Source organism: Homalodisca vitripennis, chromosome 5 (genome assembly GCF_021130785.1).
Source record: "Homalodisca vitripennis isolate AUS2020 chromosome 5, UT_GWSS_2.1, whole genome shotgun sequence".
NCBI lineage: Eukaryota > Metazoa > Arthropoda > Insecta > Hemiptera > Cicadellidae > Homalodisca > Homalodisca vitripennis.
Genome location: NC_060211.1, coordinates 76,945,546 through 76,972,379, shown reverse-complemented (window position 1 = coordinate 76,972,379; position 26,834 = coordinate 76,945,546). Strand labels below are relative to the sequence as shown.

Below are 26,834 nucleotides of genomic sequence, written 5' to 3'. Positions count from 1 at the left end.
ATTACATTAGAATTTGGAAAAGCTCAACGGTTTGAATTACTTTATTTACCTCGTGGAAGTAGTAGCTGAGAACGATTAGGATGCAGTTTTTACACTGCAGAGCTTGGGTAAGGTTTGGATTCAGCAGGGTCTTAAATACGTGTCCATGGGCAAAACTCTTGCATATTCTGGAGACTGCGAGTCGAGATACGACTGCAGGCTGAAACAATGATTTGGGAACATATACTGACGTGAACACATGTACAATTGTGGTGACCATATGCAGTTGCTGGTGTTCATAATTGTGGGTCTTCTCACTCAGTACTGTGTTCGCACCGACTCGGTTAAGATGATATCAGTAATTATAACACTTCTTTATATTTAAGTGTTATTGACCTGTTGTCGGCTCCATCACCACCACCGTGTCCCCTTTCGAGATCGTCCTCATTCATCTCTTCAACAGTTTCCTGGGGTAGTGTTAGTAGCGGATGGGAGTTTTTGATTCAGGATTCAGAATCCGAGAGTGGATATTCGACACAAGAAGAAGAAGAAGAAGACGAATTCGATTTGAGTGGTGGTGGTGGCTGGAACGGCTGGAGAGAGTACTAGGATAACGGCTACTAGACTTCCAAAAAGGGTGAGTTATCTTTATTGTTGTCTCCGGTTATCATTAACAGATCACTATATTTCACTGTGATAATTTTTTCCGTCTCTAGTTCACCAAATACCTCCTTTAGACAGCTGAAGATTCCAACTCTAGCTGGTTTTAGATTTTTTTACAATAACCGTACGGTAAAGTACCATATTCACCTTCACGCTTGCGTTTTTGGGCCAGTAATTTTGAAAACCTTTGTTTCTTTGACGGTCACTATCGGTCTAGACTTTGTTTCTCCTAATTCTGTTGTCTTCAATATCAAGCGTTACCCAGGTTTCACTAAGAACCATTTCTTTAAGTTTTTCAAAATTAAAATTTTTCGAAGTTTTCAAGTTAAGAGTCAGACCCTTAATTTTGCAGACACATACAAAATCATTTTTGTTTGTAGAAAAAACACGGTAAGCGTACGTCTTTGGACCACCGGAAACGAATTCGATAATATATGAACCGGGACCGTAGTCTTTAGCCAGCTCGTCTGTCATCTGCCCTAGATAGTCACCGGTATTTACTCTGTAGAAACCATTTTTGTATACGTACACAACGCTATCTGTATCGTAGTACAATACTTGTTTACCCAGTGCTTCCAGGTGATCGTAAAGCTTTAATCGGGCTTGGCTTGTAGTGTAGGCTGCTAGGACAACTTTTAACGTACTTAATGATTCGCCAAACTCCTCTAGATGTTGCCAACTGACCAGAACAACGTCTTCACTGACTTCCTGTATTCTGTTGACGATAACTCATGAGTCCGTGCATAGTCTAAAGAGTTCTTCAGGATCCCTTGTGATGAGAGTCTTTGTTTGGTTTTTCCCCTTTGCCCAAACTTGCCCCAAAACGAGTTAAGCATCAGTTTTGCGAGAGAACGGAGACCTTCGTTTTTCTCTATTTTAACTGGATCTAGTCTGATTCCTTCGTGCTCGAAGTAGTCTTGAACATACCTCTCTCTATCCTCATCTGTGACGCACCAGGAGGGATAGCCAGATGCTTCTTGTTTTATCTTTAAGAATTTATCTATAAATTCAGTGAACAGTCCACCTTCTTCGAAGGTGGCCATCTTGTACTCCCACAACTCGTACATTTCGACAACTTTGTAGCTTTTTTCAACTGCTCTGCGTATTTCATCCATCGTCCATGTGCCAATCAACGCCCTTTCGTCGTCGCTATGTTGACATTCTCCGCTGTTGAGCTCTTCGCCGCAAAAATTGCACAGTACGAACATTAATTTGTCATTCATTCGAGCTGGAAGCACTGGGTGGTACAGATCTTTTAGAGGAAGCACTTTGCACTTTAGCAGACCCTCAGCTTGCATTCCCCTTTCCCTGCACTCTGTGTCACCAAGATAAATGGTAGGATGCGATTTCGGATATTTACCGTGTTTACAGACGTAGGGATAGAGGGAACATACGTCTACGTAGTGTATTTGCTCATCTTCCGTACACCTGTGGTATGTCATTGCATTTCCCGTCCTTCCTCCAAAGAAGGCGTCTCGGGGATTGAGCGGTAAGGCTGTCAACACGGGATGATTTTCTAAATGTGTTAAATCTCGATCTATTTTCAGATTGTTAAATCCGCATTGCCACATCTCTACTAGTTCGTAGGGGGTTCGAGAGAGTTTTTCCATTTTGGCTTTTGTCCTCTCGTATCTCAATTCAAGGGTGTCAGATGAGTCTTCTTTCAGAGGCTCTTCTCTTTTGTACGGAAAGCACTTTGGGCATCCGTGGTAGTAGCAACCTTGAAACTCATATATTCGCGCCCCATCAAAGCCGTCCACCTTCATCCCTTCGATTTTAACCTCCCGCTCTCGACCAGCATGCTGGATCCTCACACCCCGCTGCTCTTCCTCATAAGCTAACCACTGGAGTGCAGCAGACGACTGGGTATCCACCAACCTGTATCCTTTCTTCGGTATTATGCCTATTGTCTCTGGCTTCAAGAAATTACGTCTAAATGCCAGGTTACACGCACTAGCTATAGTGACAGCCTCTAAAAATGGGTCAACATTGCATTCAGATATAAAGAGTGATCTAAATTTAATACAAGCTTTAGCCAAGATGTCAACATCAGATATACAATATTCAATTAATTCCTTCTGGAAGTCAAATACATAGTTATTGCATACCTGCTCGTTGTGCCACTTTTCAAAGTCCTTGTTGCTTTTCTCAAACATTGAATCAGGATAGTAGTACTCTTTTGCAGGTATAGGTCCTGTGTAGTTCTGGTTCGCGAGTGTATTAAAGAGATGCGGAAGTCTTGTTCAAAGATTTTTCTACGCTGCACGCAGTTGTCACAAGACTCGTTGCTGTGTATGCACCGGTTACAATACTGTTCAGAGACACACAAATTAACTTTGTGTACCTTGACGTTGGGGTCACTCTCGAGGCAATCATCCTGACGAGTCTCCAAGTGAAAGAATATGTATAAAAAATTGTCGGTTTTAGCGAAAGCTTTATTTTGACGCATATAACATTGGTGGTTTAGGGGTTTGAAAGCAGCGCAAACGCTGCAATACACCTCACCGCATTCGTGGCGTGTTTTCCTTAGTCTTTTGTTTATGAGTTTACCGCAGTCTAGACACATTTTGACGTTTCTACATAGGTCACTTTGATGAGCAATGAAGCAGCGCTGGTTTTAAAAGTGACGATTACACTCAGACAAGTTATTCCTGAATGCTCGAGCTTGCAGGGGGGTGAGATTGTGCTACAAGCAGAGCAAATTGTTGAGCATCTGTGTTCTCCTTTATGTTAATACGGCACATGGCAGGCTTCACAGTAAAAATGACATGAAAAAGCTGCGGTCAAGTTGGTAATTACATTGTAGTGACCGTCGTGGAACAACAAGTTGATATTGTACAATGCGTCATTATTATTTCCACTAAAGTATACATCACGGCCTTTTGTATTATAACTATAAACTGTTATCTTGTATTTCTTTAAGTGGTCTTGAAATTTTTCGAGTTCTGCTATTCCACCCCCTTCTTCTTCAGCTATATTAACTCGAGCTTTTGCCATTAATTTTTGAGCTTTTAGTGTTTGCCTCTGACGTCTGTCTTGACGTATAGCTTTATACTCCGGATCCTTCTTTACATGGGCTTTGCCTACGACTAGAGCTCTGGGTAAACATAGATTGTCTTTATTTTCTACAATGACAATACCCTTTCGATTTTTGCATTCTTCGCTATAGTTGTTGTACTTACCGGGTCTATTTCTACCTCTACCGATAGAAAGGCTGACAACAGTACAGGTCACCTGGAATGTGTCACTAGACGTAATGGATTCGTCATTACTCTGCACTATCCCACCAAATATCTGCCATAATATATCAAGTGTTACGTCAGCGGCTGGTCTAAAGGCTACATAGCCCCGGTTCTTTATTTTTGAAATTTAAACTGGTCAGTGTGAAACCTAGATAGTCTGTGTCTAAAGCGTTAACCTTCATACGTTCTACAACTTCTTCAAACCCTCGCTTGATCCAATCTAACTCGGTCGTACCGACAAGGGGTCTGTTAAACTTGAACGTAGTTTTCATGCCGTACAACCTGAACTTTCTGACGTAAGTTTCATTGGTGTTTACAATATGTACAGGCTCTACATTACTTACCGACATAATGGAATTCGGAATGCTTAGTTCTGTAAAACTGATATGTTATTAAATTATTTTGGGACTAAACGCAATTCTATACCGGTTAACGAAACCGTGGTATTTATACAGCTTGCAGGCGAGTATTTGTTAGACAACAAGAGAGAGAGAGAAATATTACCTATGCGAAAAGCAGCCAAAACAAGAATGCTACAGCACAGAGGTTGTGGTGCTCTTTTTATATCATCGCCCACATCAATCCACCTGGCATCTATATATATATATATAACGAGCCGACAGCTGCAGCTGCTATATCGAGCCTCCCCGGAATGCACGACTATTTATAGCACGAGGTGATGCAATCAACCACACCGCTCTCTTGGAATGCATCCACTCTCCATCTGACGGACCGCCGCCATGTCACCATCGGCCATCGCTACCGTCACTTAGTGTCCCCCACTTTCCAGACCACCACCACATGTCACTATCCGCCATCGCGCCAAGACCCTCCGAGGGAACCACATCTGTCACCATCCGCCATGACTACAGCCATCGCTCTAGTAGAGAGGGGGAGTGTGGGAAGTGTCATCTGGAGCGCAGCGCCCCGCCACATGTCTCTAATAGCCAGCAAGCCATGACCCTTCGAGGGAACCACATCTGTCATCATCCGCCTTGACCTGGGACCTGGGAACGCGTTGTGAATGGGTGTCATGTTCCCCATACAATTTAATCTTATTTATTGCTGTATTTATCATACACATAAATAATACAGCAATACAAGAATAATAACATACTATAAACAAAAGTTGTTTAAATATTTATTTTATTTTATTCAGAAAACTAACATAAAATTCATTTTAACTGTAACAGACATAATTTATAATAATAATGAATAATAATAATTCATTTATAATAATTCATTCCTAGAAAAAAAGTATACGAGTCATAACCGTGTACCAAAAAGACTACTAAACCTCTTATAGGACGTGAGGGCGTTTAAACCTTCAATTAAAATCAAAGCATATACTTAGAAAACTTTATATTCTATGATATTTACATTTTACCGGAAATTAGAAGTAGTTATTGATATCCGTAAGAAGAAATGCACCTTCTGTAACTAAACTTGCTAGGTTTCATCTGCATCAGTCCAGTAGTATAAATTCGTGTGCTTTATGGGTGGTGTCAGTTAAGGTTTCCTGCACAAACCTGGGTTTTACCAGGGATGCTCGTAGGACAATATCATGTTTTTATAACCTGTCCTGTGCATTTTTAAATACACGAAATAGTGAGCATTCAATGGGATGTCTTGTAGTCCTTTCCTTGGACTTAAGCATATTCTGTGTAATAAAAAAGCCTTTTTTTAATTATGTAATTCTTTGGTAAATAGGTTGATCACACGACCGTCAGTTTCATGCATTAGATCGTATACTAGTAACAATTTCAGGACGTCACACAGCTGGAATGATGAAGATGAATTGGTTGGTGGTAAATTTGTTGAACTTAGTGAGATGCACATATTACCAAAGCCGTACTGACATCTTCGCCCAATCTGTGTGTGAGAGTCTTGGCTAACCATTATAATCAATCTAGGATGATTAATTAGGGGTCATTCGATAGAACTGCGATGGTGTATCTATTACCATAGCTTAACTGACATTACCACCCAATCCGTCTATGATGGTCTAAGCTAGCAATATAAACCAATCTGGGATAATGGGGATGAATAGATTATTGGTCTTTCTGTAGAGCTTGAATTGATGTATCTATTTCCATAGCCGTAATAAAATCAGTTACCAACCTTGTATGACAGTCTAGGCTAGCAAAATATACCAATCTGGGATATAGAAAAGAAGTCATTGTTGGTCTTTTTGTGGAGCTGGGAGAGATGTGTCTTTAATTATAATCATACTAAAGACATTGCTCAATATGTATCTGATACTCAAAGCTAACAAAATTAACCACTGCTTCATGATACATGTACATTGGTTGGTAGTCACGTTGTATAGTGGAAATGATTTATCTATTACCATACCTGTACTGACGGTATTACTCAATCTGTGTGTCATAATTTAAGCTAACTATAATATTAAACGAGGAATGATGGAGATAAAGTGGTTGGTGGTCAATTTGTAAAAAAGGGAGAGATGTATATCTTATCATAGCCATGATGATATTACTCCTTAATAAGTCTGTAACAAATTAACTAACCATATTAACAAACCTTAAGTTATGGAGATACATTGGTTGGTGGTCAATTTGTAGAAGAGCGGGATTTATTTCTTACCACAGCCGTGATGACATTATCTCGTTATCTGTCTGTAAAAATTTAAGCTAACGATATTGACCAACCTGGAATGATGGAGACAGATCAGTTGATTGATCATTTTTTCAATGAACTAGTATTAAAAACGTTTGAATTATTCATATAGATTGTTTAGTGGTGGCTTGTGAACCTGTTGTATCTTATTATAGCATTACTGATCAATTGACCAATACGTGAGATAACCTAATTTAAAGATATTAACTACCCTGTGATAATGCAAATAGATGGAATACAAATTGTAAAATTTAAAATGTATTATCCCACGTAATAATTTTCTATAAACTATACCCGGTATATGTGTGAAAGGTTAGCCTAGCAGTATTAACTATTTTTGTTGCAGATATGTTCCTGCTATTGTTTTATACATATATATATATATATATATATATATATATATATATATATATATATATATATATTAGTATATTCATTATAAATATAATAGATACTATTTTTTATGTTATTTAGGAGTTAATAAAGGAGTAACAGGAAATGAAATAACGGTTGTGTTAAGGGGAGCCAGACCGGGGAAAATTTTTTTTACACATTTTTAGTTTTTTTAAAATTATTATACTCCATTTCATTCTCTTTAAAATGATATAATTGTCATCACTGTAACTTACGTATAAGCCCTTGAAAAAATTAAAACAATATATCAAGACACAGAGTTTTTTCTCTGAGCAACGTCAATAGTGTAGCTAGTATACTCCTGGCATTTAGTATAGTACCATTGGTTTTATACTCTGCATTTTTGTTTGTGTAGTTGGTCATAGTGACAGTTGACTAAACATCAGTTTATCCGTCAGCTGTCGTCTGTTGTTTTGGTTCCTTTCACAATACCGAACATGTAAACTTGTTTCTTGTTTTACATTTTGTATTTTGTTCAAAGAAGACACTGATTTGGTGAATTGTTGTGTTATTTTTCGAAACATATTTGTTTGTTTAGTGGAACTCGCGATGCCAAGGAAACAATTGAGTTATAAAACCAAGAGTAAACATCATGTAGGTAACCAGTACAGTAGGCCTAGGCCTACATTGGTAGGTTCAGAAACTTTGTCAGGAACTCAAGAAACACCTAACAAAGAACTTGGGAGTAGTTCTACTAAAGTATCTTCTGCAAAGAAGTTGTCCTTTGATAGCTATGAAACATTTCAATCTTCTGGAGCAGGAAATTGTATTTTTGATGTCCACTTATTGTCTTGTGCAATAAAAAAATTTGTTAAATGTAAGTATTGTGATTCAACAGACACAATCGAACTTATTGTGTGTTATGATGACTCTGAGAACTCTGGGTTAGTATTATCAACTAAGTTAGAATGTACAGCATGCTCAGAATTCCAAAAATTCAAAAACTCAAATCTTTCAAATGATGAAAAACTGTATGATCTCAACGTAAAATTTGTTTACGCTATGCGAACTATTGGGAAAGGGCCAACTGCCGGAAAACCAATTTTGTGTTTTACTAGACCTACCTAAGCCCCCACAAAAATATGCTAAATACCACAAGACTCTACAGACAGCACTCAAATCTTGTGCCGAAGATACTATGATGAAGGCTACAATGGAAGCAGTGCAGGTAAATGATGGGTGTACCGAGCTTGCAGTTGCGATTGACGGTTCATGGCAGCGACGCGGATTCAAATCTCTAAATGGACTAGTGAGTGTGACCAGCTTCGATACAGGGAAAGTGTTGGATGTATCTATTTTGTCTAAATACTGTCAGACATGTACCATGACAAAACCTGGGGAACATGAGTGTACTAAGAACTATGATGGAAGCTCGGGAGGAATGGAGGTAGCGGGTGCTCTTGAAGTATTCAAGAATTCTGTGACACGAAATGTAAAATATACAAAGTACCTTGGTGATGGTGATAGTAAGGGTTTCCAGATTGTGAAAGAATCTAAACCGTATGGGGATGATGTCGAGATTGAGAAATTGGAATGCATTGGGCACATACAAAAGCGTATGGGGACGCGTTTACGTGAACTGAAGCGGAAAACCAAAAGCCAAAAACTTGCAGACGGAAAAGTGCTTGGAGGAAAAAAAAAAGACTTACTGACACCCAAATTGATAAGTTACAGACTTATTATGGCCTAGCCATAAGAAGAGGAGTAAACAGTGTTGAAGAAATGAAGAAAAACATCTGGGCAACCTTTTTCCATAAACTTTCAACGGATGATAATCCACAGCACGGATTGTGTCCTGTGGGTGAGGATTCATGGTGCGGTTTTAATAAAGCCAAAGCTGAGGGAAAGACTTACAAACACAAAGACAGTTTGCCCTATGATGTTATGGTGAAAATTAAAGATATTTACAAGGCACTTACACAAACAGAGCTGTTGAAGAAATGTTTGCACGGGCACACCCAAAACCCTAATGAAAGTTTTAATAATATTGTATGGGCTAAAGTTCCGAAGAGGGTATTTGTGAGACTCGATACACTGAAGTTGGGCGTATATGATGCGGTAATATCATTCAATGAAGGCCACAGCAGCAAACTGGACCTCTACAAAAGACTTGGACTGAGTTTGTGTGAAAAATCCGTCAAAACTTTGCGGGAGATGGATATTTTGAGACAGCGTAAAAGTGAGAAAGCGGCTGAAAGTATCACGAAGGAGGCTAGACAAGCAAGAAGAAAAAGGCGGCTCATGGAGGAAGACCATGAAGAGGAAACAGATGATCCCAAATATGGAGCTGGCCTATTTTAAGGTAGATATTGTATGCCTTTTAGTTTATTGAGTTCAGTCGCAATTTGCCGAAAGTTGCATTTTATTAAACAAAGGTACACTTATCTCTGTAAATAATTAACCTACATACCTGAAATTTTTTACACATCATTGTTGGGGTATAAGTAATATTTAGACCCATTTTTATTAATCTCACATTACTAGTTTTGTAATAAAAAATTTATGTTTTGTAAAAATGTTTAATTTTTTTAGTGTTCTATGAAAAAATGATTTTTTAAGGTAATATTTGATTAGCAGGTGTAAAATTGGGTCTGTCAACACAAAAAGAGTTGGTAAATATAGCCCTAAAATTTGAAAGTCATAGCTTTACAACTTTTGAAGAAAAGTGTACCTAAAGATGGCAAATTTAACATTGGCGAGATAGGCCTTTCCCGCTCCCCTTAAGGAGAGAGGAACTGAATGAAATATAGGTTAGACTATTGTTTGTTTTATTATTTTCATTAATAAGTTATATAATGTATATCTTAATACGTTCTTATATAGTTTTTAAATAACTAACGTTTTTACAATATATATATATATATATATATATATATATATATATATATATATATATAAAGACCAATATTAATTAATATCAAAGACATTTAGAAACAGACTTAGTATCATCTTTGATTACGTTATTACGTTCTTTGATATTATTTTTTTGCCTTAACCTAATGGCAAAACTAATAATAATATTACAATCTTTGTCAGCATAAGAAAATTTATACAGAATGATCAACCTACTCAGTACATTATTTGGCACATTGTGCTGTACGAGAGTAGTAAACTACCAACAACCATTATTTTCAAACCATCACTTGCTTAGTTCCAAAAGCATATGTAAAATTCGTGGTGGTATAACAGCAATATATTAGTAAATTTTCAGGTATTTTAGAAATATTCCAAGAAAGCATGGAGCTTCAATTTCATTAGTGACCAATAATTTAAACGCATAACTTTAAGTCTGATCATCGATAAATAAAATTTAAAAACATAATAAGAGTACGTTTGTCACAGGTTTTGGTGAATTAGCAAGCAAAATGTTAAGTATAATGCTAATATTTTGATTAGGATATATTTGTTACTGTATCACATGTGAAAATTTCATACTTTTGTACTTACCTTGTTTATTTATTCAGTGGTTCGCTCGTTGCCATCGTGGTCACTCATAAATCACAAGTGACATGCAAGATCATCGAACTCAGTTTTACATGAAAAGAAATATGCTTGATGCAATATCTCATATATTACTCAGTTCTTGAGGTATCCTGCATAAGAATAAACCGAAATCATTACGCATATCTAATTGTATTAACTAATTAGTTTTTAAATTGTTATATCCCAATAATAATAACCATATTAACTATTAAGAACATTTAAAAGACTCTTAGTAAACTTGTATAGCTAGCAATGTTACTTCTTTCAACTTATTTGATAGGTACATTGGTTGTAAAAGAAAACATATTCTGAATTTTAAGCCTGAGAACATTCAAAGTAGAACTGATGAGACAAGAGCAGAATAGCAAAGAGAGTTGTAACAACAAAGATCTTGCCATTTATACAATTTAATGTAAATAAAAAGTCGTTTGACAGGTATTTGGTCTTCCGATCATATGTTAGTTTGCTTATTTAAACGCATATGTGACAGATACGGCCAAATACAAAATAATTGAATCGGAAAAAGTGAGCGCTCTGTGGTGTAATGGTAGCACATTCACCCGGCAAGTGAGAGATCCGGGTTCGACTCCCGGCGGAGCAAGTACTTTTTGCGATTCAATGTTTATTGAAATTAAATAAGGCTATTGCCATTTATACAATTTAATGTATATATATATATAGATACTGTACATCAGATTTCTTGCAGTATCTAATGAGGATAGTAAAGGGATGATTACAGATCAACCCTCTCTCAACATGTATCTTATATCGCGGATAAGCAGCTTAATTCAGATAAAATGCAAGAGAAGTACTCCCATATTTGCCTGCGCAGGTGTAAATTGTGACACTGTTCTTAAGTTTCCGTGTACGTGACTACCATCATGCGCAATGACAGCACCTGGATTCATTTTTTCCTGTCTGGAAATGAAGCTGATTTCATGTAAGTTGCAACCATTTTTCTCCTATTTTTTGTATTTATTTTATTTATTTCGTAATAAACTAACTATGGTTTTAAATCATGAAGAGGTTAGATTTCAATTCTCGCAACGTTGTGTTGTTAAACATATATCGAGGCCAATGACCTATTATCATATTATACTTCCTGTATAAGTTTAATGGTTCATATGAAGCGATAGCTATAATAGAATTAGTAGATAGAAATAAATAGCATTTTAATATCCTTTGAATCATAGGTATACCCAAGTCATGATTCATAGCCAACACTAGATTATTCTAATATTAATTACATTATGAGATGGAAAATAAGCAACAAAATACTGAGATCTGAAGGGTACAACGTTTGATAATATGTTAACAATTCATAATAAAAAAGGACACATAATGTATACGTGTAAATTCCAGCATTATCATTATAATATTAATGCTCTATATATATAATATATATATATATATATATATATATATATATATATATATATACACACACGTGTTTGTGTGTGTGTGTGTGTGTGTGTGTGTGTAATTCAATAAACATTGAATCACAAAAAGTACTTGCTCCGCCGGGACTCGAACCCGGATGTCTCACTTGCCGGGTGAGTTTGCTACCATTACACCACAGAGCCCTTACTATATATATATATAGTAGTTTTTTATTGCCAGAAGCTAACTGCCAAGAAAAAGAAGAAATCTTAGAAGAAGAGTGGAACGGCGGTTAGGCGGATAAAAATAGTCTTAAGTTTTTATATCCTATTCCCACCTTTGTGTGGTATTAACCTCATGCGAAAGGTTTACATATTTTTTTCAATCAGATTTTTCCTGTTTTCTAGCTATTGCATTCCATTTATGGCCCAATTTATAAAAAAAACACTTTAAACTTTCTCTCATTATTTCCTGAATAGATGGCACTTTTACAGTAGCTTAAGGAATTTTTCAACGGTTAGAATTAAGTCTTTGTGACCGACGTATTCTTTTCAGTCATATTTATTAACACATCATATATGTTTTTCTTCGTCAGACAACAAAGCAAACTAAACTATGACAGTGGAAAAACGTTATATAGCATGTAGATTACAAGGGCAGGAAATAGTTTTTTTTTTGCCGTTAGAACAAGGAAAACTCAGCATTGGAGACTGATATCCGAGTATAATTAATTCGAGCCAGACATTCTCTTACAGCTCAATTATATAAGAGTCAGCCATAAGTTTATTTAACCTCTGATGCTCATAACCATTTCTGTTGAAGTAATATGCTCCTTTAGTAGAACTTAAGTTTGAAAAAAATATCATAGAGCTCTGTAAAAATTGCACAACAAAGGCGTTTACTAAGTAGGAAATGAACTTAGATTTTAAAACAAGCGTTCAAAACAGCAAGTAACGGTCAGTAAATGATAAAAAATTTGTGTGTCTGAATGCTTGTGCAATTAGATCGAACTGGTGCTAATGAAGTAGTTTGTACATTTACATAATTCTGTAAACCAAATGAACTGTGTTTATTGAAATAGATGACAACAAATTCAATAGTAAAAAAATACTTCATGACATTTCCGCTGTAGTTATGCAGCTACCAGATTTAAATAGCTTTCGAGTTAATATTTCATGATAGTTGTTCATTAAGCAATTAATTTATTACAAAAGATATTCACTCACTATTTTATTGCTGATTGTATGTTACATATATATATATATATATATATATATATATATATATATATATATATGTATACATATATAGTATATATATATATATTTATATGTATATAAATATATATATATTTATATTATATGTATATAAACAAACCATTTCATTAGCACCAGTTCGATCTAATTGCACAGGCATCCAGACACACCAATTTTTATCAATTACTGTCCGTTACTTGATATAAAACCTTAAGACTATTTTTATCCGCCCCACCGCCAGTTCCACTTCTTCTTTCTTCTTTTTCTTGGCAGTTAGCTTCTGAATTTGATGCAGAACCGTCGGCTCCCCCATCTCCTTCTGCTGCGCGTCCCATGCATAAACCTGTTAACTGATAAAATAATAATAATCCGGAGTCTCACCACCTGGAGTCTGAATCATTTCAGACCACCTGGAGGTCTCCACCGGTTCCGTGTAATTAGACTTCATATATTCACCAACCTCGTAGGCCCAATAGTATAGCTTCTTCATCTCCGCCAGGGATGTTGGAGAGAACGCCTGCATTAGGCCTATGGTGGTGCTTAGCTACTATAAAAAGTGGCATATCACAATATAAAGGAAGGCATTCAGTTTTATGTACCTTATGTGCAACCATTCAGAGCTTTCTTCATTAAGGTTGTTTTTCATAACAGTGTTTATATAGTATTCACAATGAATTAGAAATTTTAAATTCATACTAGCGCAAACATAAGTGAAAGGTATTAAATTTGTCTTTAATATTAAATTTGCAGTATACTTGCAGTATATTTGGAATAACTTATCTATTGTTATGCTCTTTTTATTTATTTTGTTTATTGATATTATTTCTCTCTTTTATGTCGTCATTAGCTATTTTTTGCCTCCTTGTTGCGCTACAAAGTATTTTAATTTATCTCATACGTTATTTATTATTCTTAGTTTAGATGTTGAATTGATTCAATATTCACACGCACAAATTAATTGTTCTGTATTGTTCCTATTGGCCATCAGACTTTGCATAGATGTATATAAAATGGTGTTTACCGTGTAACAAATAAATAAATATGCTACTAATGAAGCAATGTATACTTGATATTTATAAAGGTTATATGTAAACAGATGTCCCAGCCAATTTTTCGAACTGTCACTGAAAGGTTTTAGATTAAGTTAAATTCGTATTATGCATTAAAGGTACTGCGATATTTTATAATTTCTAAAATATTTTAAGACACTATTTTAATCTATGTATTAAAATAAATCTTCTTCGGGTCTTAATTAAAAATTATGTAACATAATTGACCATATTGGTCTAGTTGTTTTCAATATACCGCTTAACAATGATGTGTGAATCATTTTTATTTATACGATATGGTACACAGTTATGAATAATGTTTTCTATTTCAAATTAAGTTCTATAGATACATTTGTTAATATCATAGTGAAAATTGTATGGCATCTATTAATTGGCTTAGCATCTAGTGTTTAAGTGACAAGTTTCATTTTGTATTAAGTTCCCTGCCTGCGCCATCTATAAACACATTGATCGCTCGACAAACGCAAATATCTTTACTCGCGAGTTGGTGTTACCGTACTGAGACATGCAAGATCCTTGTACCTGCAGAACTCTGGTCACATACTAGAAATGACAAATTTTAATTTTTTCCATAAATTCCCATTATTTCATAATGCATAGTTTCAAGATAGCTACATTTTGGAAACATCTAGAACGATACTGAGTATCATAACTGTGGATCGAGACTGCTGGATACTTAGAGCTACACAGTTCAGTAGATGAAACTGTGCCGTATCGACTGGTTCGAGAGACTACTTTATTTTATAAGATTGTACAGCGTCTTCTACTTTGTCCTGTGATACTATTTCACTTCCGGAGGTAGTGAGATGGTATAATACTCATATGAATTCTGACTCAAAAAACATTTGTAAATCGTCTTTCGGCAGTGGCCTGAAGTTGAATTTAAGCAATTGCACTTCCTTTCACTTTATCCTTCACAATCCGGTGCAGTACTTGATAACAGAAGTGTGGGAATCGGTGAAGGTTTATCAGTGTTGACCAGGTCAAGACTCTCGGCTTCTTGCTTGATGGCAGCCTTTAATTCTCTTATCACGTCACTCATGTTATGCAGCGAGATCTGAACAGACTAAAAGGGCTGTGCGTATTTATAAGTCTGATGCCGTATTTTGCTAAGCTTCAGCATATATGGTTGATGGTTTTATCCGGTTTACTACTGTTGCCCTGCTCATGGCTATTGATTCTAGCCAGGTAATATAGATTAAATCAAGAAAAATTCAAAACTTGTTTATATGCTTGATGTTCAACTTGAAAGGATTTCATAATGTATTCCCTGACCGATATTCTGTCTAGTTTCTGCCAATGCAATCCAGTTCACATGGACCTAACACAAGGAACCGCAGTACCTGAGCAAGCAATTGCAGTCTTGTAAGTAGATCTCACAGTGTGGCACCCGTTATAGCTACCTGCTACGTTAAGTCGCGTAGAATGGAACATGAAGTGGTGAGGAGAGCTTTTTAATGATTTGGACCTAAACTGTACAGCCATATTCTTTCTAGCCTGAAATAATGCAGTTTTAGGTTTTTTATACTACTACTTAAATACCCTTAAATTTTTAAACAACTAACTTGGTTAATCAGTTTGCTAATAAGATTTTAGGATTTAACTTTTTTTAGACGTATGTTGGATAATCAATTATTGTATTATAATTTATTCATTAATAATAACAGTAAGTAATATTTTGTAAAGTGTATATATTCATTTGTTTATTATTTGATAATGAAAATACTATTATTATTTATTAGTTTATTATTTTATAATATTAGTTTATGTTTCTAAACTATTCAAGGCAATTTATACACAATTTTGATGACTTTGTATAAGACCTTATGATGATTGTTACTGCTTGGATTAAATCCTCAGTAGGAAAATGTTTATAATGAAGGCAAAAGTAAAATGTTCATTTTATGTCAATAAAATAAGCATTGCTTAGATATCTATTTCCGTAGTAAAATTTGATGGCTTTGTAAAACAGATTTTGCTATAAAACTTTTTCAAATGTTATATCTTCCTCTTTCAAGTCATTTCAATAATGCTAATAATTATTTTGTAACAAAAGCATATAAAACATACTCATTTCAAACGGTATATTGTATACTTAACAAAATAGTTCCTCAATTACACTTTAGGACGGTAAAGATATATGTAAATAGTAAAAATAAGAAATATTAATTTTGGGTACTGTTAAACGTATTGGTGTGCAATTCAACTAATCTACTGCAACAGATTAACTTGTCTCTATTTTGCTTCCACTCTCAATCCATCTCGAAAGTTTGCCCGGAAATGAGGCAGACTTACGAAATTGCCACCCATCTACCAAGACTTAAACTCATCGGTCCTCATTTTCATTCCGACTGCAAACCACCTGCTCCAATTTAGCGAGTTTTCCTCAGGACTCATGCCTTCTTCGAAAAGCATCCTTGGATTTGAATTTGTATAGTTCCTGTCATAATCAGGTTCCCACACATTCATGATACTAACCGAACATAACGAAAGTTAATGAATCTGTAAGCTCCGGTGAGTACATGTGACTTACAATGCATACTGTATTACAAGCTGCAGAGTACAACTGCCTGAAAGGTTGTGCCACGTTATCACATGACTTAACATTTCTGTCTAAAATTACATTATATTATATCAGAACATTAAAGAGAATAAAATTGGCCTATTTTTTTCATAGAGCTTTTACATGAATATTGTTTGTTTTTGTATATGTAAAAAAATACACTACCAAATTTGCAGTTCACTGCCTCTCAAAACTAAACTTATATAACTTATAGTATTGCAGTGAGCTAATAATGTAGGCAATTGAAGAATCTACCAAGAGTTGAATAATGTACTAAATGTTGAACAGATATGATTAAATGCTTGTCATATTTTACTTCGCCTACATTGGTATATTGACTAGCACTTCTAGAATATAGATAAATTGCGCTAGTTTTTACATAATAGTGAATTAAAATGTTCTTATATATATATATTGCAAAATATTTTGTAAGATTAATAATTTAAAAAATTGTCAGATTAAAGCAATGGTCAATTGACTTGTGGAAAACTACATCCGTCTTTCATTACATAAATTCTAAGATTCAATGGCATTTAAACATTGAAGAATTTTTCTTCCTCAATTACTATAGTGCAGAGTGCCAGGAGCCTTGTATGCTTGTTTATTAGGACATACTCCCCTCACTTTACTCAATACTAGCCCCCATTTTGTTATCTTATGTAATGAAAAAGCATTAAATGTATTAATTATTTCATGAATGATCTTCCTTAACATTACACAAATTAGAAGCATAGTATACACCACGTCACAGTAAACTAATGATACTAGTATGTGTGTGGTAAACTTCAGTAGTTACAAAGGATTAGATGTTTTATATTCGTCGCTGGCGCAATCTGTAATAAAAGTTATACAGTACTTTTGTCTTTGCTATCTCTATTACTAAGAATAAGCTGTATACTAATTATTTTCTAAAATGTAAAGATAACCATGAGATTCGTCCTCAGTGATGAACTTCAGCTGGACTAAGTTTGGGTATGAAACATGATTATAATTATTAATTTTCTAAATTGAAAAAATATATCACTTTGAGTGAAATTTAGAATGAGAAAGTTTTTTAGATTATTATGCTATTAGTAGTACTGTCCTGAATGTGAGGTTTGGACTAATTCTCATTTCTATATTGTTCACCCATTTTTTCCGTTTTATGGCAAATTAATTTACCTTGGATAAATTTAAAATGTATTTAAATACCTTTTCTAAAAGTCTAGAATCATTCTGATCTGTATATTAACCGGTCTGTTATATTCTACTTCAATAAGATTCTTTAAAGAACCATATTACGTATTTGATTATAAACTTTGACAAAAACTAAGTTCATTAAACAACTAACTCCTTCTGGATTTTTGTAAAGCTTATCATGTTTTCTTGTAGACTTGGCTGTCGTGCTGTTGTTCTTACATTTTAGGAGCAATTTCAAATTGTCGGAAGCTAAGAAAATAACTATGGTGAAACTGACACTTAGATCACATTGAAGAAATGAAATAGTTTTTTTTATTATATTTCCACAAGAATTAGAAAATAACAGTTCAACCACGTGACATTAAATAAGGGAAATTATTCTTAGGTAATGATTAAAGAAGGTAACATGTTCCCGGAGACCTAATTCGCTTGTTCCCTTGGAAGCGATGATATTATAAAATAAGATCTCTGCCCTCTCGTGTACATCAGAATTCTCCTTTCTAATGATTCACCATTACCTAAGTTTATTACATCTGATATTTCTTATAACATTTTAATTACCGAGATACAATTCAATATTTTTTTAAATGTAAATTGCAAAAGTTTTTATTTATTTCAATACATATATTAAACCCAAAACTTAGTGGCAACTTGAACAAGAATATACCGATACACAGTTATGTATTTCCAGTACTTAAAGTAGAACAATGTATTTAAGAGCGCTTGTGCCACATAATGAATAGAAAGCACACATATCGATTTATTTGATAAACACATCAATCATCAAAGCATTAGTTTGATTGATCGTAGCTGTTTTAATATTACCTCTTTTGGTGGTAAATGATGAAACTTCAACTGAAAATATTAAAACGCTATATAATTTGTGACGGATAACGTTGTTTTATCCTAATAATATAATATAATATAGTTATACAACAATTTTATTATTAATAAATACAAAAATCAAGGAATAAGTTTAACACTGTGGATTAAGAATTAGTGATTAGATTAAATAGCTTAATATCGGCTATTTTGCTTCGTGTATTTCTTTAGAACTGGTGTCTTATTTTTTTTTATGTTGCAAATCACGCAAGCAAAACATTTGCTATAATTAGCTACTTGTAATATATAGCTTCAATTAACTTAGTTCTATAGCTACAACCTTCTAACAGACAGATCAATGGTTTCAAACCCGACGAAATAAAACTCGCTTTACATTTTTATTCTATTGGTTTTATTTTAAACAAGTTTAGTGTAAAATTTTAAAATATTATTGTAGGTAGAAAATATTAATTTATAAACGACTAGTAATTTTATAATATAGATACATTTGAGCCATGGAAATCATTCTATGCACAAATACAACTCCCTATGGCAATACGTGATTCATACCCTCATTTCCATATGTAACCCGGTTTTATAACGTAACACATTAATGTGTAACAATGTCTATTTAAAGCTTTCCAACTATGATTGAGTGACTGATTTACATACTTATCTTCTTTCAGAGCGATGCTCACATGCTTGTGCTATTTTTACAGTTAGTTCTTCATTATATTTTCTGTTTGGTGACATGAGCAGTAGCAGGTTAAGACCGTATGACAAAATTAAATAATTTTAAAACGTGAACAGTGCGAGACGTCTATAATAAGAATTGTTTTCATACTCTTAGGAGGAGTCGGACTTTTCTACCTTACCTATGCAAAATTGACCTTTATTGTGCTCATGGCAATACAACCTTTTTTCCTTGATTTAAGTTTCTTATTTAAAAGGTAACAAAATTTATTATAAAATTTTATAAAATAGAAATCAAATTTAAGATAAAAAAAATTTAGATAATAAAAATATATTTCAAACTATGTACCTGTATGTTTTGTATGAATTTAAATTGGAAAAATATGAGTGCATCTTAAAAAGTCAGCTTGTAATGAAAAAAATTTTAAATTATCAGCAGATACCTTTTATGGTTGCTGAGAATTATGCTGGTTATTCAGTAATTTTATTTAATGATATAACTTGCCTATAGTCAGTAATAAACTAGCCATTAAAATGCCAGATCCAATGCAGGGTTGTTTGAATCTTCCTCTTTTTAATATATTTAACTTCGTCGTAGCATGTTGATGAGATCGGTAACATTTACCCACAAACACTGTAAAGCTTTGTAATTCTTTATAATTCTAATTTGATTAGTAAAAACTATAATTTTTGCCTGGATATACTCCAGAGTTGTTACAAAATTGCACATTCAGTTACAAACATCCATGTTAAATGTTACTACTGGTTCATAAAGACCTAAGATAAGGATATTTTTCATAACAAAAGGTACTTTTAGTTAAACAAGACTACATAATAACTCTGATTCACACAAAAACCTGCAACATTTCAAACTTTAAACCATATAACCATTAACATCAACATAAAAAAAGACACGGTAAAAGCAGAAAACAAATAATAAAATAAAAATCGCAGGTGCCATAACTTCCTTCTGACACAGTAATAACTGTTTCTAAAGTCATTCTATTTGTCATTTTAGAATGTGCTTAAAAAGTGTTCTAAATATTTCTTTATTCAACTTTTGAAAAATTATTATTTTTTATGCACGGCTCAAAAAAGTGCGGTAAATATAAATATGCCCTTCATTTCATCTTCACAAAGCGCGAAACATTGCTAACAGAATAAAATTAACTATGAAACCTTTTCGGATTGCCAGTTAAATTATATTACCATATTTTTGACTCAAAGTGGCTTTGTTTAGCGAGAATTAAATGTTTTGTTGCCTAAAAACATGAAATTTAATTTTTTAACAATCTTTTTATGACGTTTGTACCAGAATACTCATATGAGAATCATACTTACTATATTGCACATGAAATTCTTTAAATACATAACAATAAAAATATTAATGTAAAACGTATACAATTAGTTAGGCAACAAACTGTAAGTAAAATCAACGCAAAACAGCAAGTAGATCGATCTATTTTAGTAATAACTTTTGCCTGCTTTTTCAGGGAGATCAACCATTCATTGCCACAATGGTATATCAATACCGGAAATCCACGGTTGGATGGAGAGTACAGTTCCGTTCAATCATGGTGGAAATTAGGTTCTTACTCAGAATCATGAAACCTATTGGCCAAAATCCTGAACTTCCATACATTCATAACAAGTAATTAACAAGATAAAAAGACAAAATATTTTTTTAAAGACAAGATAGAACGTGAGCAACAAGAGGCTGTGTCTTTAACTGCTCTTGAGTGGGCAAACCATCCGAGAATATTGAAAGATTTTGAAAGGTTTTATGGTAGTTTCCAAAATTAGAATATATTGGAATAGAACCCACTTGGTAATTATTAATTATTACCAATATCAATAATATATAAAACTATGTTTGGTATATTTATCATATACTCGTACTGTAGAGTCTGTAACTTTAAGAAGTGAAACGTTGGCGTGGTTCATTTTTAAAATTCTATGTTACATTCACACTTAATTATATACGATATGCATAAATGTCATGTAATATATTTCCCAGAGGATGTATGCAAAATTTCAAGTCTATAGTTAATATACTCTTGATGTCTTGTTTAAACAGAAAAATAATAATGTTAAAATCCCTCTGGCAGGCAAAAGGGAAAATGTATGAACATACTTAATGATAGGTTTCAATTTCGCTAATCCAAATCCCATCATCAAAACATTAATTCTTGTGGAACTGTTTTGTATGTCAAAGTGTCATATGATTGTAATATTTTCTTAGACATTTATATATTCTGTAATTATTTTGTTTCTAACATAGTTACCCATAAGATCAACCAAAAATGTTGCTCAGTTGAAGCCCTATGGAGTTGAATCCTATTATGTTACCTCTATAGTAATGAAGCTGTATGCAAAATTTAATTATATAAACGCTATAACCCTACTCGCTACAACGTGCAGTCAAACAGAGAGCAACTATAGAAATTTTTCCAGTGCCTCGTATGGAATATATATGTCAGGTTTTTAAAACACAGTGTTTATAACATAGGGTAGAGATTTTTATGGAATTAATATTATCAAAATATCTGTATTATTGTATTCACTCACATCTAAGATGGATAGTGTACTCAGGAGTACTTGCTGCTCCTTAAACCCAACCTCACGTGTAGACAATATACAGAGTTTACGATGTGCTACTGGAAGGTGACATTTATCATCACTGCCCTGTAACGGAATATAAGAAACTCGTAAACATTTTATCACACTCTTTATTGCGTCTGTTATTAATCTTAGCAGTTCATATTGTGATATTCAATATTATATTAGTATTCCACAGAGTATAGAATTAATTATTTAATGTCAGGTTAGTGTTAAATAGTAAAGAAGTAGTGGGAAAGTTTAAGATAGGTATTATATATCCTTATTCTATTCAATATTTGCCTAAACTAAATTGTTAGGTCAATGTAATGACAATTAAATGATATATCAGAATTTCATTGTGCATTTCTAAATTGGGATCTTGAAACTTAGTGTCATATTTTTGTTTCATTAACGATGGAAAATATCCCAAATCCTATTGTTCTTCCAAGTTATCTATGCTTTAAAGTAAAACGGTTTATTATGCTTACTCTTCAATATAAAACAACATTTAATTTTTGGGAAATGTTATTTATTGTTATGTTTTATTTTATGTTATTCTATAAATGTAATTATTATATTATCATATATTCTAAATAAAATAAAATCGAAAATTACTCTTTCATAATATTTGCCATTATATTTTTTTACCTTAAAACTGTTGTAGTTTGTTCTTAATAAGTCACCTAATTATAGACTTCTCCATAAAAACATCTCTATTAAAACTTTATATTACCTTCCTACTGCATAAAATATGAGTATATAAAGATCATAAATCATGTATGTAACTTTTTCCGCAGTTTATTTTACTATCATGATATCCATGATATATAAATAAATACTTACGGCATGTCATCTATGTAATTCCCTTTCTTGTAGTATAACATCCTCAGAGGGTAGTCCTCATTTCGTGGCGTCATTGAAGGAGCACTATCTGTGGCATTGTGGCGGTGTCGTGTTGGTTGGGGCGGGGTCGGCATAGTTATCTTCGCTGCGGTTTCACTGGCATGAGTAGAGTGTGTTTCTAGTTTTCATTATATACAAGTACATTTTATTATTTTCTGTGTGAGTATGTGTTTATAAATATGTTTATAAACCTTTTTTGATTATACATTTTTTTGTTTATATTCTTCAATAAAGTTGTACTTTTTTTGGTTCAGAATAAAAATGTTTACAGTAAAATATTTAGTTTTATTATGATTTGAAAATAATATTATATTGTTTTAACTTCTATATGAGGTTAAATGTAAGAAAGGGCCATAAGACACTAATTTCACCTCAAATAAAAGTATATTTCGTTTAATTGCTTTAGTTAACTTTAACGTGAAGAAAATTATATTTAATATGCAGCAATCGTGTTGAAATATCCCTTTAAATATACATGATATAAATATACATTAAAGTTTCATATCGCTATATTGAGTTCGATTAAGTAAATGTATTTATTATGCAATTTTTTCTTTGCAAATTTGCACGGAATGAAGGTTTAGCTTATACAGTCTACAGATAAATTTATCTTCTACATCGTGCGGACAGATAGACTAAAAGATAAATTAAAAATTTCTCAGCCATTCGCTAACATGCAGTTAAAATATAAAAACATTCTAATAACCCTTGCTCTGCGTTGATTATAAGTTAGAATGAATATTTCATAATTATAGTAAACAGCTGTCAGGAACTAAGCATGTGCCGTATGAAAAGCCTGTCGCAGACAAATGTACATTCAGTTATTTCACCGGACTTGGTTGTAATTGTTAATAATCACGGTAGTAATCGAGTTCACCCAGTATTCTGATATATTACTCATGCTTCTTGAAGATCTTTTTCACTTGAGCCTACCATATATGAATACAAGATAAGGAAGAAAATTATTGTATATGACAAGTGCAATCCAAAATAATGTGGAGCTCCGAACAGCGTTCATAGCTAAGCTTATATAGTTTTATATTTTTTATTATACACAAACTTCACATACACAATTTTATATATAAACGGCATTCGGTTATTATTAGGACGGGATATTGTGTAGTACTATGTAAAATGCAATTGTGTTAGAACACTTTTTAATTACAAGTATTTTATAAATAAATAAACTATTAATCAGTTATATTTATAACAAAAAACACATTTGTTTAACTTTTTCAGGTATTCTCTCCATGTCATTTAAAATAATAAATCGATTATCAATGTGTATTAATCCAAAGATGCATAACTTGGCTTGTACTATTGTGCTCTTTGAACATATAACTAACCATGATAAGGGTCATTTCTCAAGCTTAGGCACATTCTACGTCACATGTTGTGCCCATTGTTGCTAATAATAGCTCGTTACATGTACAGCCACAAGCCATAGATACAATACGTGATTGTGCGTGTGATTAGTAATGGGATGTGTAACTAATTAAATACCTATTTTGCTTTGGTAAGGTAGAGCATGTGCCTTTTGTTAATGTACTAGGGACTTATTATGAAAAATATTAGCTGTTACAGATACCTCCATATGTATGTACGTTTCTAAAACAGGTTGCTTTATATAGGGTAAACAATATTTCGAAAAAATGGTTTATGGCATCCAAACAACACAGGCCCAGAACGCTTAATGTATTATCTACCCAAATATATTTTCAGAACTTGTCCCAAAATATCACAGTTTTATTTTTTCAGATCTGTACGCTTATTTCATTAGTTTTAATGTATAAAAAAGAGTATTACCTAAACAAATCGTTTAAATTTGATACTCTATTCATTATTAAATGCATGGCATTGTGATAAGTGTCCCTTTGAATAGATATATGGATTAATATAAATTGAATTGAAGAATATACCAACACAGTTTTTTTATAATTGTATGACACCAATGATATATAGATTAAAAACCGATATAACATAATTGGGAATTTTTTATTTTATAAAGCATCGGTCATATAGGTTGAAGAAATACACATTCCGTACTTTTTCTGCAAGTGGTTTGAGAAATGTAAGTATTTACGTCAAGATGGGATCGTATAATAAAGTTTAGTTTGTTAAGACCAGGGATCCGAACTAGCGGAGATTCATATCTGGAGCACTGGAGTGATAACATTATATTCTCAGATACCAAAGTCGGTAGCAGAATTTAAGCTAATTATTACTGTTATATTTTAAACAGCTGATTCAACTGCTCAGTCTCACTCAAAATTCACTCTAATTTTGTTTATTACCTCTATGATTTAAGTTTTTTCCAGTTAAACCTGAGTTTCGAAAGTGTGTTACGAATTATCTTAATTTACATCAGAGGCAGTAAACTTGTTAATTGAAACTTAAACTTCTGGAAATTCAAACTTGATTAGATTTTCACTGTTATTGGAGACTAGTCTTACATACTCCAGTCGGCTGATTACAAGAGATTTCCATTTGTCAGAGAGAGTGTATTGATTCTGAAACTGGGGTTACCTCCGTTGTTTTACCAGTAAAAATGCCTGTAAATATAAATTACAAGGTTTAACATTTATATCGTAAATGCTACATGTAATATTATTTAGTTGTAATAGAGCACTTTGGCATGGCAGGAATATAATACTAAACTGAATTATATCTCGTAATTTCTTTTGACATTTTATAGTTTTATCGGTCTGGAATACTAAAAATAAGATAATAAATCGTACCGTAAGCAAAATGCACCTTAGAAATCATTATCTCATTATCGCTTATAATAAATACCCAATTCAATATAATACAATATATTGGCATTTGTATGTTATATAATATTTTCAATGGAATTTAAAAAAATTGGAAACAGGTAAAAAGTATTCACGTTAGGAAATGTATATATAAATTGTAGATTCTGTCCCAAAGGTTTATAGGAGAAACCATAACTCCATTACGAATGAGAATGCCCAATCATCGGTTTTATATTGTTTATACAAATTATGAGAGACCATTATCTGTACATGAGATTGAAAATAAAAAAATAAAAAAAATGTATATATTATACATATATATATATATATATATATATATATATATATATATATATATATACTTCTCAACTTGTCAATCTTTAAAAATAATTGAGTAATAATTAAAATAGAAAAACCTTATATATATATATATATAATATATATATATATATATATATATATATATATATATATATATATATATATACTAACTTCTCAATCTTTAAAAATATGTGAGTAATAATAAAAATATATATATAAGGTTTTTCTATTTTAATTATTACTCACTTATTTTTAAAGATTGAGAAGTTATAAAATATCAGTGTCTTTATAAATACAAGCATTTTTCATAAAAAAAATTAAATATTGAATCTTTTTAACTTTACTGTTTAAAATTAAAACATACTACTGTTTACTGTCTAATTGTTTAATATTAAAACATTTGTAATGTAATTTATTTTCTTCATAGTAAAAAGTCGTCACGGGTAATTTGAAATTTATTTGAATAAATGGACAATATACAATAGTTTTTAAATATATCTAACTGATAAATTATTTGAAATATATTTCAGGAAAAAAAGTTTGGTGATTGTATAAATTGATATATATATAAAAAAATATAATAACTACAAAATCTGCAAACATCTCGGATTGCACTGTATTGTATGTTATTATGACAGTTTGAATTCTTTTGGATGATTTTTTTTAACACAAGTACATATGTGTTAGAAGAAGTATTTATATAATTTTATGATCTATTACATGTTTTCTATAGAGCAAAACTTTTGTGTGAGTAAAAAAAGTATAAACCCTAATTTATTCAGAAAAAATGTTTATTAAATACAAAAATTACGTATAGATCTAGGCCTATAGAAAGTATATTTAAATATAGTCAGTTAAAAAAGTATGTAAGT

General features: G+C 32.8%; 1 protein-coding gene across 1 annotated transcript; it reads right to left on the bottom strand.

Annotated features, from left to right (window-relative positions):
- Positions 1–1,307: 1,307 nt before the first annotated feature.
- LOC124363521 lies at positions 1,308–2,798 on the bottom strand. Its single transcript, XM_046818769.1, has one exon. It carries the CDS (start codon positions 2,796–2,798, stop codon positions 1,308–1,310), a length of 1,491 nt encoding a protein of 496 aa, XP_046674725.1.
- Positions 2,799–26,834: the final 24,036 nt, after the last annotated feature.

Bases quoted from the DNA above. Each gene is read 5' to 3' on its own strand.
- LOC124363521 (XM_046818769.1), bottom strand. From the start codon at position 2,798: ATGTTTGAGAAAAGCAACAAGGACTTTGAAAAGTGGCACAACGAGCAG.